The sequence below is a fragment of the Bubalus bubalis genome, chromosome 6, assembly GCF_019923935.1.
Source record: "Bubalus bubalis isolate 160015118507 breed Murrah chromosome 6, NDDB_SH_1, whole genome shotgun sequence".
Lineage (NCBI taxonomy): Eukaryota > Metazoa > Chordata > Mammalia > Artiodactyla > Bovidae > Bubalus > Bubalus bubalis.
The window spans coordinates 25,516,357-25,529,865 of NC_059162.1; the positions used below are offsets into that span (position 1 = coordinate 25,516,357).

Consider the following 13,509-nt stretch of genomic DNA (forward strand, 5'->3'; position numbering starts at 1 on the left):
TGATACTCTAGGGAGTCCCTGATCTTACTGTCTTATACAGGTTCAGACCACATCTCGAGTTTTGTATATAGTTCTCCATGTCATATCTCATGAGACTGACAGATTGGAGGGCAAACAGTCTGAAACATTAGTGGTATTTCTCCTAGAGAAGAGCATGCTCTTAGCATGCATGGTACCCAGATATCTCAAGGAGTCTCATGTGGACTTACTCTATGTGACATTTTTAGAGCAGTAGTTCTTAACCTTTTTGGAAGTCATCATAAACTACAGTGAGCACCTGATGAAAGAAAGCTGTGGACCCTTTCCCAGATAAGCAGGTTAACTTGTATTTTAGAAGACCTACTTGACTTATTACACCTTAAATCTAATAGCAAAATTATACCATTTCATTAAAAAATATATTCACACACACAAACCCAATTGTGCCCTTTGCCCATATGCTTTCTGAGTATCTGGGAAATAAATGGCCTTTAGGCTTTTATAGCATATACAGGCCAAAAACAAATCTAAGGATGTGACTCTTAAGTCCTTAGTTCCAAAAGCTGTCTCACTTACTAAACTATCATTGAAATTTATTTCATCTGAAGTCTAAGTAATATCTTCTTGATAGTTGTACCAAGGCTCGTTATCTTTTTATTTTTCCTTAGTTCATGTGCAGTTTAGTTTTTCTCCAAAAGAAACCTTAAAGAACCATCTTCATTTAGATAAATTTATCAGGTTATTTACTCATTCAACAGAAGTCTGAGTGACTACTGTGTTCTAAGCTGTGCTGTGTGGTAGAGAATACAATGGTGAGAAAAAAAGGCAATGATGTTGTCTTTACTGTGTTCCCAGGTTGGAAATTTTAATGTCCTACATGTGATTCTCACCTGTTGGGAATGGTCAAAGTGCAAGTTGCTCAGTCGTGTCCAACTCTTTGCAATCCTATAGACTATACAGTCCATGGAATTCTCCAGCCAGAATGCTTGAGTGGGTAGCCTTTCCCTTCTCCAGGGGATCTTCCCGACCCAGGGATCAAACCCAGGTCTACCCACATTGCAGGCAGATTCTTTACGGGCTGAGCTACAAGGGAATCCCAAGACTGCTGGAGTAGGTAGCCTGTCCCTTCTCTAGCGGATCTTCCCGACCCAGGAATTGAACCGGGGTCTCCCGTTGAAGAGTTTTTACTAAAAGTTAGGCACATGGCATTCTGATTGGGTGTAGACCACTAAAACCACGGAGCCATGATAGCACTCTTTTTTTTCCCCTCCTTTTTACAGAATTACTTTTCTGAATGAACTCTGCTGTTGACAGAATTCAATTTGGTTACTAGTGAGTGTTGTATTTTGTCTTCCAAAGGAAATCCCACAGTTTTATGCTGGGAAACTATTGTGTATAAACTTTAAAACTTAGTGTCAAAGTGAATATAGGATGGAAGAAATTCCTTTTTTAATTTTTTTTTAACTATTAAAGCAGAACAGAGGAAGAGATGAGAAATTTGTCACCTGATGGAGAGAGAATTAGGACGTTTTGTTCAGTCCTTCAACAAATTGGTCTGTTAGGTTCTCGAGGTACAGTAGTGAACAAGGCAGGCTGTACTACATCAATAACCTGAGCCATAAAATGTTCATTCAGTTATTAGTTAATTTTGAATGATTGCTTGCCATATTCCTAAGGTGTGGTAGGCCTTAGTAATATTAATGTTAAGTTTACTTGACATTCAGAAAGCTCACAGTCTAGCTATAAACTGCTGTGAGAAGTTCACACAAGGAGGGCTATTCAGACAATTACAGGGGTAACATAAGGAAGGATGGAGTTATCTACAAAGGAGATGGTCTTTGACTGGGTAGTGAGAAATGAGCAGGCGTTCACTAAGAGAGGGTCATGGTGGATAAAGGGTATTCTAGTCAAAGGTGACCATGAAAACAGAAGTAGGGGAACATCACAGCAAGTGGTGTATTCTGAGTCCAGCAAAGAAGCCAGTGGCTGAAGCATATACTATAGTTGGAAATAGAACTAAGGGGTGGAGGTGGAAGGGTAGTTAGTGGTCAGTGTGGAGAGCCATGCTGGGGCCTTTGGATCTTAACCTGTAAGCAGTGTGGAGCCATCAAAAATGTTTAGCAAGGTGGATAGCATAAGATAACATAGGGGCAACAGTGAATATGTAGGCTTGGAAGAGAAACGAGAGAGCGGTTGAGAGCTTATTGCCAAAGTTTTTGTAAGCATTGAGAGCCTGAGAGCAGCTGGAAGAGAGCAGGAATGACTGTTAGAAATATTAGCAATAGAATATAAAGTACATGATAACCCATTGAAAGTACAGGATGAAGGAAGAAGTGAAAGAAGAGTCAAGGAAATTCAGGATTCTAGCTTAGGTGAGGGGTTGGATGTTGCTGTATAACTGAAATAAGGAGTGCAGTAAAGGAGCAGCAGTGTGGGGAGAAGTGGAAGTCAGGTCTGGACCTGTTGGGATTAGGTTTGGACATGTTGAATTTGAGGTCTCGGTGGGGAGTAGGGATTTCAGGGTTTTTTTGTTCATTAAACAGAGTATAGAGAACAAACATGTATATCAAGGAGGAAATAGTGTTGGCGGGGGGATGGAAAGGGATGAATTGGGAAATTGGTATTGACATATATACATACACCACAATGTATGAAGCAGGGCAAAGGCTAATAGAGTTCTGCCAAAAGAATGCACTGGTCATAGCAAACACCGTCTTCCAACAACACAAGAGAAGACTCTACACATGGACATCACCAGATGGTCAACACCAAAATCAGATTATATTCTTTGCAGCCAAAGATGGAGAAGCTCTATACAGTCAGCAAAAATAAGACCAGGAGCTGGCTCGGATCATGAACTCCTTATTGCCAAATTCAGACTGAAATTGAAGAAAGTAGGGAAAACCACTAGATCATTCAGGTATGACCTAAATCAAATCCTTAATGATTATACAGTGGAAGTGAGAAATAGATTTAAGGGACTAGATCTGATAGACAGAGTGCCTGATGAACTATGGATGGAGGGTTCATGATATTGTACAGGAGACAGGGATCAAGACCATCCCCAAGAAAAAGAAATGCAAAAAAGCAAAATGGCTGTCTGAGGAGGCCTTACAAATAGCTCTGAAAAGACAGGAAGCGAAAAGCAAAGGAGAAAAGGAAAGATATTCCCATTTGAATGCAGAGTTCCAAAGAGTAGCAAGGAGAGGTAAGAAAGCCTTTCTCAGTGATCAATGCAAAGAAATAGAGGAAAACAACAGAATGGGAAAGACTAGAGATCTCTTCAAGAAAATTAGAGATACCAAGGTAGCATTTCATTCAAAGATGGGCACAATAAAGGACAGAAATAGTATGGACCTAACAGAAGCAGAAGATATTAAGAAGAGGTGGCAAGAATACACAGAACTGTACAAAAAAGATGTTCACGACCCAGATAATCACGATGGTGTGATCACTCACCTAGAGCCAGACATCCTGGAATGTGAAGTCAAGTGGACCTTAGGAAGCATCAGTACGAACAAAGCTAGTGGAGGTGATGGAATTCCAGTTGAGCTATTTCAAATCCTGAAAGATGATGCTGTGAAAGTGATGTACTCAGTATGCCAGCAAATATGAAAAACTCAGCAGTGGCCACAGGACTGGAAAAGGTCAGTTTTCATTCCAATCCCAAAGAAAGGCAATGCCAAAGAATGCTCAAACTACCGCACAATTGCGCTATCTCACACGCTAGTAAAGTAATGCTCAAAATTCTCAAGCCAGGCTTCAGCAATACATGAACCGTGAACTTCAGATGTTCAAGCTGGCTTTAGAAAAAGCAGAGGAACCAGGGATCAAATTGCCAACATCCGCTGGATCATCGAAAAAGCAAGCAAGTTCCAGAAAAACATCTATTTCTGCTTTATTGGCTATGCCAAAGCCTTTGACTGTGTGTACCACAATAAACTGTGGAAAATTCTGAAAGAGATGGGAATACCAGACCACCTGACCTGCCTCTTGAGAAACCTGTATGCAGGTCAGGAAGCAACAGTTAGAACTGGACATGGAACAACAAACTGGTTCCAAATAGGACAAGGAGTACATCAAGGCTGTATATTGTCACCCTGCTTATTTAACTTATATGCAGAGTACATCATGAGAAACACTGGGCTGGAAGAAGCACAAGCTGGAATCAGGATTGCCAGGAGAAATATCAATAACCTCAGATATGCGGATGATACCACCCTTATGGTAGAAAGTGAAGAACTAATGAGCCGCTTGATGAAAGTGAAAGAGAAGAGTGAAAAAGTTGGCTTAAAGCTCAACATTCAAAAAACTAAGATCATGGCATCTGGTTTCATCACTGCATGGTAGATAGATGGGGAAACGGAAACAGTGGCTGACTTTATTTTCCTGGGCTCCAAAATCACTGCAGATGGTGATTGCAGCCATTAAATTAAAAGACGCTTACTCCTTGGAAGGAAAGTTATGACCAACCTACACAGCATATTAAAAAGCAGAGACGGTACTTTGTCAACAAAGGTCCGTCTAGTCAAGGCTATGGTTTTTCCAGTGGTTACGTATGGATGTGAGAGTTGGACTGTGAAGAAAGCTGAGTGCCAAAGAATTGATGCTTTTGAACTGTGGTGTTGGAGAAGACTCTTGAGAGTCCCTTGGACTGCAGGGAGATCCAACCAGTCCATCCTAAAGGAGATCAGTCCTGGGTGTTCATTGGAAGGACTGATGTTGAGGCTGAAACTCCAATACTTTGGCCACCTGATGCAAAGAGCTGACTCATTTGAAAAGACCCTGATGCTGGGAAAGGTTGAGGGCAGGAGAAGGGGTCGACAGAGGATGAGATGGTTGGATGGCATCATCAACTCAATGGACATGGGTTTGGGTGGACTTTGGCAGTTGGCGATGGACAGGGAGGCCTCGTGTGCTGCGCTTCATGGGGTCACAAAGAGTCGAACACGACTGAGTGAACTGAACTGTTGTATGAAATAGATAACTAACGAGAACCTACTGTATAACACTGTATTCAGTGCTCTGTGGTGACCTAAATGAGAAACCAAAAAAAGAAGGGATTTATATATACATATAGCAGATTCACTTTACTATACAGCAGGAACTGACATAGCAGTGTAAAGCAACTTTGCTCCAATTTAAAAGAGAAAACAATATAAAAATTTGGGAGCCATCAGCATTTGGAGTATTGTCTAACCATAAAATTAGTGATCTCAAGAGAATATATGTGTGTGTGTGTGTGTGTGTATGTGTATATAAAGAAAACAGAAAATGTGGAAGACAGAACCTGGAAAGGACCACATTTTTAAAAGTTAGGGCGTGAGCATCTAGAAAGAAATCGCTGGTAAGTTAAGGACTGAGAAAAGGCGACTCGGTCTCATTATTAACAAGTTTAGAGAAAGAATAAGATAGAAATGAAGAAAAAATGATTCAGTTTTGGTTTGATAGAATATTGACAGGACCACCTGATGCGAAGAGCCGGCTCTTTAGAAAAGACCCTGATGCAGGGAAAGACTGAAGGCAAAGGAGAAGGGGGCAGCAGAGGATGAGATGATTAGATAGCATCACTGACTCAATGGACATGAGTTTGAGCAAACTCTAGGAGATGGTGATGGACAGGGAGGCCTAGCGTGCTGCAGTCCATGGGGTCTCAAAAGAGTCAGACACGTTTGAGCAACTGAACAGCAACAATAAAAGGGCTGAGTAGGGCATCTAATACTGTAACAGATGAATGGGAAGGCATTTTTGCTAGACCATTCTGGTCAGAGAGAGAGGCCTCAGAGAACAGAAAGAATATACTGGATAAGGGAGAATTGTCTGGAGTCAGCATCTTCTATGGCCAGCCACTGTTTACTGGCAATAAAGCAGTAAATAAAACTCTTGCTGTTGTGTGGAGCTTTCATTCTAATGGATGGGGCAGGGACAGAGAGGGAGGATATACAATAAACAGGAAGCATCACAAAATGTCTAAAATAGTTGCTGCAGAGGAAAGCAAAATCAAGGAAGAGTTGTTAGATAGGGTGACCTGGGAAGGCCTTACTGATAAGGTGTCATTGAGTACAGGCCTGAACGAATGGAGGAGTGATCCATTACAAAAATAAAACTTAGACTGATTTTTCTTCACACATAAGTAATTTCTCATTTATTATTATTTATTAATAATCTTTCTGTTATTTTCTTTAGGCACTGTAAGGAGATTCCTCGAAATTCATGGAGAGACTCTTGAAAAAGTAGTATTTGCTGTCTCTGAACTAGAAGAGGTATTTTGCTAATTATCTTGCATTGTTTTGAGTCTTATTTTTACTTGTGTTTGCCTTTGTGTCTTCATTATCTGTTAACTGAATTGCCAGCAGGCAAATCCTCATTATCCGTACGTATATATGGCAGTGGGGCTTACCATCATTGCCATGAAAGACTATATTAGAGACTAAAAGCAAGTCAAGAAGAAGTATTTTGTTCATATTTTTCACTGGTAAATTGTTATCACATAGTGAAACCTTACAAGGCGTAGCTGCTCTGACATAGCTCTCAAGACATCTCAAGGCATTACCTTATGCCTAAGCACTGGGCCCTTGGGCAACAGAGCTGGAAAACAGCCTCTGCTGGAAAAACCGTGGTGTCTACCTGACCTGGAAACAGGTGACAGCCTAGCCTAGTGGCGAGTATTGAGTAAGTTATGAGGTTTATGTTTCATTGTATGTGATGAGGTTTATTATATTTCAACTTAATTTAGAGCCGTTTTAGGAAATGAGCTCTTTTTAAAATCTTATTAAGCTTTGTTCAGCTGTAGTGTTCTCTGTCCCATTCAGCTTGTATTATTTCTGAATTTTGTGTCCTTGGGCAAGTTATTTAACCTCTCTGTGCTTGGATAAAATATGAATACTGACAGTACTTATATCACAGGAGTTTTGTAATTAATGAATTAGTACGTGTGAAATATCCAGAGTATATATAGGTACGTATATGAGATATAAACCATCTTGAATTTGCTGAAGACAGACACATTTACTATGTTTGCTGTGTCTCTTCTTGTTTTACCTGGTTTGCCTATTCATTCATTCTCTCAGTGACCTTTTATTGAATGTCTGGCATATATCAGGTTTACTCCACTGGGTTCTGGGACTACACCAGTGAATGAGTCACAGTCTTTATCCTCAAGGAACCCACTGTCTGTTGGTGGGGACAGAAAAGTCAGATAAGTTACAATCATTGTGATAAGTGCACTAGTGGAAGCATGGGAAGGATGGGGGCACACAGCTCCAGTCTGGCGTGGGGTTAGGAAATAACTTCCTGTAGGAAGTGATATGTGAGTTGAAATCATTGTAAAAAATAACTACGATTTTCCAGAGGAAGGGCAAATCATAGTAGTCATACAAGCATAAGTACAAGCACACATGTAAGAAATAGCAGAAAGAGTATAGTGTATTGCATAAAATGTGAGGCTGCTGCTGCTGCTAAGATGCTTCAGTCGTGTCCGACTCTGTGTGACCCCATAGACGGCAGTCCACTAGGCTCCCCCGTCCCTGGGATTCTCCAGGCAAGAACACGAGTGGGTTGCCATTTCCTTCTCCAATGCACGAAAGTGAAAAGTGAAAGTGAAGTTGTTCAGTCATGTCAGACTCTTCACAACCCCATGCACTGTAGCCTATCAGGCTCCTCCGTCCATGGGATTTTCCAGGCAAGAGTACTGGAGTAGGTTGCCATTGCCTTCTCCAAAATGTGAGGTGGCTGCTGCTGCTAAGTCGCTTCAGTTGTGTCCAACTCCATGCGACCCCAGAGACGGCAGCACAGCAGGCTCCCCCGTCCCTGGGATTCTCCAGGCAAGAACACTGGAGTGGGTTGCCATTTCCTTCTCCAATGCATGAAAGTGAAAAGTGAAAGTGAAGTCGCTCAGTCGTGTCTGACTCCTAGCGACCCCATGGACTGCAGCCTACCAGGCTCCTCCGTCCATGGGATTTTCCAAGCAAGAGTACTGGAGTGGGGTGCCATTGCTTTCTCCGAAATGTGAGGCTAGGAGTGGCAAAATGACAATCTGGCTGTTCCTCAGAAAGTTAAACAGAGATTCCACTCTTAGGTATATGCAGAATAAAATTGAAAACACAAGTAAGTATTAGTTGCTCAGCCATGTCCAAATCTTTGCGACCCCATGGACTTTCACCCGGCAGGCTCCCTGTCCATGGGAATTCACAAGCAAGAATACTGGAGTGGGTTGCATTTCCTTCTCCAGGGGATCTTCCCCACCTAGGGATCAAACCTGGGTCTCCTGCATTGCAGGCAAAGTCTTTACTGTCTGAGCCACCAGGGAAGCCCATTGGAAACATGTCTACACAAAAACTTGCACACAAATATTCACATCAGCAATATTCATAGTAACCAAAAAGTGGAAACAACCTATATGTCATTAATGGATAGGTGGATGCGGTATACACAAACAGTGGAATGTCACTAGCCTATTAAAAAGTATGGAGTGATGGCATATCCTACAGCATGGGTGAACCTTAGAAACATATGCCGCATGCAAGAAACTGGACACAAAAAACCATATACCATATTCCATTTTAATGGAATGCATATTCTGAAATAGGCAAATCCATGCAACAGAAAGGTGAGTGGTTAGCAGGGGCTGGGGGAGGGAGGGATGGAGAATGACCTAGCTAATGAATTTAGATTTCCTCTTTGAGCTGATGAAATGTTCTGGAATTAATTGTGATGATTCCACAACTTCATGAATATACTAAAGCCCAGTGAATCGTATACTTTAAAATGTGAATTTTATGATATGTGAATTGTATTTTGATTTTTTTTAAAGGCTACAAATATGGTGTCTCCAGTCTTCTTTTTTTTTTAATTCTTTTTTTTAATTGAGGTACAATTTTTTTAAATTGACTTACAATCCAGTCTTCTTATATCCCTCATGAAATGAAAGTGAAAGGCACTCAGTCATGTCCGACTCTTTGCGACCCTATAGACTACACAGTCCATGGAATTCTCCAGGCCAGAATACTAGAGTGGGTAGCCTTTCCCTTCTCCAGGGGATCTTCCCAACCCAGGTATTGAACCCAGGTCTCCCACATTGCAGGCAGATTCTTTACCAGCTGAGCCTATATGCCTCATATATATATTTATATGCATGAAAGATGATGCAGTGTTGTGGGTGACACAGTAAGGAGACTGACGGATAATGATTTCTTCAGTGATTTCACTGTCCTTCTAGGCAGTTCCATCATTCTTTTGGTTTCTTAGTATTCTGTTTTAGTTTGTTATAGTTGGTGATAATTGATGAGTAACAATAAAATGACTCTAGGATGATGAAAAAGAGCAAAATGCTTCAAGACTGAGGAAAAATAAGAGCACTAAGGATCCATAATATATCATGGATTTAGAATGAGTCCAGTGGACCAACCTGTGTGGAAATTATAAGATACAGTGAATTTTATTCTAATTTTTTTAAAGTAAGATATCTCTTTGTTGTTTGGGAAACCTCTAAGAAAGAATAAAAGTCAGGAAATGGCAATCTTTTCAGAGAGAACTGTTTAAAAACAAAACTGTCAGATATTAAATCTAGGTCACATGGCCTGATGGCACAATGAGGATTAAGGAAGTAGCGTCTGTGTCTGAGCTGAATTTTGAAAGACAGATATCATTAGTGAGGTGAAGAAGGGGCTGGGGATGGGGGTCACAGGACATATCCATTCCAGCTTCAGTGACCTGGAGCTGTCAGGATCAGGACTCATGGGTCTTCTTGAGTGACTAACGAATCCTGGTCTTTGACACAGAAACTGACTGAGGGGCCCAGGCAGCATCCAGTCTGAGCTTAGGCGTGGCTCGGCCTTAGTTCATGATGGAGGCTCTTCATAGTCTGTGGAGTGGCGTGAGTGCTGCTGATGCCTGTTTCATCACTCCGGTATTTTTCACAGAACGTTTGGCTTTTCTTACACAGGCTACTTACCAAAAGCTGCTACCTCTGTACTTCCCAAGGTCACTGAAGGAGGAGAGCCGCTCGTTGCCATACCTACCTGCAGATATTGGCAATGCGGAAGGGGAGCCTGTGGTACCTGAACGGCAGATTAGAATAAGTGAAAAACCTGGCGCCCCAGAGGGTGAGTTCTCTCCTTTTCTTAACTTCCCTTTTCAGGAAGCAGCGCTCTGGTAAGCATCAGCCACCAAGACGTAGCAAGTTCAGCCTGTTCTCTAGGAAGCTTTTAGTGTGACACTAAGATCAAGACCGACATCAGTGCTTTTAGAGTCTTATTCTCATTAAGATTTACTCTTTAAATTATATATATGATATATATGATGTGAAGTCTGTGTTAGGCAGTAGAGATTCAGAAGTGGGTATGACAACATTTGTGCCCTTGTGAAATTTAAGGTATCACACAGGACACTGTTGGGGAAACAGTATATTATCATTAAAATTTTCAGCAGATTCAACTGTGTCCTCTGAAAGCCATACCTAAAACAGGAATGCTGTACCACGTGTTTTGCTTCTTTAGGTTACATACCAATGGAGAGTGAAGTGCTAGCAGAGCAGGGCAGGATGGGAGCCTCTCTGAGCCATTCTGTGTGACAGCTTGCACTGATCTTCATGCATGTATGTCCAAGATCATAGTTGGAGACATGCCTCACAAGCGTCATTGCTGGGGCCCGATCTCAAAATTAAACAATTTAAGAATTACTGTGAGATTTCTACTGTGAACACTTTTAAATGAGCATAAAGTTAAAATCGATTGAAGGCTCCTCATCTCTTTTTTGTTACCACTACACAGATTTAAATCAAATGGAAGGAATAATAAATGATTTAGCATCAGAAAATGTCTGATAACCAAGCTTTGCTGGAGGAGTACTTTAGAGAGACTCCAGTAGAGTACAGGCTTGAAGTATGCCCAGCGTCATTCAGAAATCCTCAGAATTGTCACTGCCATGATAGAATATCATTTTTCTTAAATGCACAAAATGCATTTTGTATGACAACGGGCAGTGAAGAGCAAAACCAGTTGAGGTGGCAGTGCTGGGTGGTCATTAGCCACAAGGTTCCCTTCTGTCCACCATCCTTGAACACTGCTTGACTTTCACCTGTATTTCAAAAAATATCATCACCTGATAGGCTGTAGTTTTCATAAATATTTTCAGGTAGAACATTGAATCTGTTAAAGGAGATGTAAAATCAGCTTGAAAGAAGATTCATTTAGTGGTATTTTTTAATAAAAGCAAACTCTGAAAATCTTGCCTATCACACTTTGAGGAACAGTGGTACAAATGTGAAGAAGTCCCAACTGAACGGCTCAGATGGTGGCATTGCCTTGGGAAGCCCACCATGGTCCAAGGATTCTGTTTGTTTGCTTTTCTTTCTTGAAAAAAAAACTGTTTTGTCTTGGGGTTTTTTTCCCCCCTTAAAAAGATCTGGTGAGGCAGTGAGGGAACACATTAAGAGGTGATCCATTCCCAAAGGATTGGCTGCTAGCAAAACATAAAATGATCATATGGATAAATAGCCATAAGCTATTGATAGCTTTTTTGTTACAGATAACCAGGAAGAAGAGGACGAAGGCTTGGGAGTTGATCTCTCTTTCATTGGCTCTCATGCTTTTGCCCGAATGGAAGGAGATATTGACAAGCAAAGAAGACTGATCCTTCAAGGGCAATTATCAGAGGCAGCTCTACAGAAGCAGCATCAGAGAAAGTAAGACAAACCCTTTGGACAGACACATAAGGACTAAAGAAACAAGATAGGGGCTACCTCTACTAAATGGTCTACATATAATGGGGTCTCCTTTATTCTTCCTGACAATCCAGTAAGGAAGATACTGTCCCCACTTAGTAGATACAGAAATTCAAAGTTAATTTGTCACAGTTAATATGTGATGAAGTCAGCATTCAGATGCACCTCTGATTTCAGAGCTTCTGCACTTTCTGTTGCAGTTATAGTACCTCTATAAAATTAGATTATATTCTAACAGCAGAAAGTAGGGAAAAGGGGAAGCCGAATTACAAAGTTTTTGTTTAACATTACTATATTTGTAATTAAAGCATAGTCTATGGTTGTCATATTAATGGCTAAAGAGCTTTATTTCCCTCTGATTTATCCCAAGGACTTTGTGAAGTCATTCCATTTCTTTTATGTGTTTTCTAAAACAATTCTGAATAAACCCTTTTTGAAACATAAAGAAAAGCAGCTTTGTTATTTCTGGATAAGTTTGTCCAAGTACTAACAGATTACCCTTGGAAAACTAGCTGCTTTTCAAAAAATTTTAAAGGAAAGGAAAAAATCATAAACCATAATTGGTTAACATTCAGTATCTTTTAGGGTTGATTGAGAGGGTAACATCTCTTAGGGTTGTTGTGAGTGTTAAATAAGATAGTGTAATGGACTTAGCACAGTACCTGGTAATTCTAGCAAGCTCTTAAAATTGGCCACTGCTGTTGTCTTTAATACTGAGCAAATTTTGACCTATTATATACCTTTGAGCTTGGGTACTTGCCACCCCTTTTGACCGGATTACTCTTGTCCTTCAATTCGTTCTCCAGGTTTCAGCTCAGACTTGATTGCCTCCAGAAACTTAGCTCCCTGGAGATAAGTTGGAGTAGATGGAACAGAAGTCTGTCTCCCCCATATTTTTTTTTTTTACACCTATACTTAACCAACAAAAGCATAGCCTAGCATTTATTACACTATACTGTAATGATGTGCAGTTGTCAATCTCCATATATAAAGTGGAAGTTGTGCTAGATAATCTCCAGGTCCCTTATAGAATTAGAATTTTGTTTTTCCTGAGTTCCTGCTCTTCTCTTTATTATTTTCATAAAGAAAAGCAAATTAGCCACTAGGGGGCATCAATATACAGCTTTTCCAAAGGCATACACCATCAAATGATAGCTTCAGTGGTTTCTGAACTTGACCATGCGTGAGAATCATCTGGCAAACATTTTTCTTTAAATACAGTGACTGGGCTCTGCCTCACATGTCTGGGACTTTGGCCTTTATATATATTTTGAAACTTTGATATTATGATTCATGCACTGCTAGATTTGGATACCTTTGTTTGGACTAGAGCTGTAGTTCTCAAACTGTTTGGTCTCAGGTCCTCTTTGCATGCTTAAAAATTATTGAGGACCCCAAAGAGCTTTTATCTTTACAGCTTGTACCCACTGATATTTATTATATGATAAGTTACTTGTTCGGGCTTCCCTAGTTGCTCAGTGATAAAGAATCCACCTCCCAGTGCAGGAGATGTGGGTTCAATCACTAGGTCAAGAAGATCCTTTGGAGAAGGAAATGGCAACCCACTCCAGTATTCTTGCCTCGGAAATCCCATAGACAGAGAGGAACCTAGCGGGCTGTAGTGCATGGGGTCTCAAAGAGTCAGGCAGAACTTAGCAACTAAACGATAACAATAGAATTATTTGTTAATTCATTTGAAAAATAACCCATTATGTTTTTACAAAAAAAAAAACTTTTTTAAGTTAGTAAGAAATGCATCATTTTACATTTTTGCAAATATTTTAATGTTTGATTTAATAGAAAACAGC

General features: G+C 40.6%; 1 protein-coding gene across 1 annotated transcript in view; it reads left to right on the forward strand.

Moving 5' to 3' along the window:
- GDAP2 (ganglioside induced differentiation associated protein 2) overlaps positions 1–13,509 on the forward strand; it is a 62,999-nt gene that overhangs the window by 22,578 nt on the left and 26,912 nt on the right. The window contains exons 6-8 of the mRNA XM_006050670.4: positions 6,166–6,242; positions 9,923–10,082; positions 11,506–11,662. Coding sequence (XP_006050732.1) covers positions 6,166–6,242; positions 9,923–10,082; positions 11,506–11,662 — 394 coding nt within the window. The remainder of the gene's footprint in view (positions 1–6,165; positions 6,243–9,922; positions 10,083–11,505; positions 11,663–13,509) is intronic.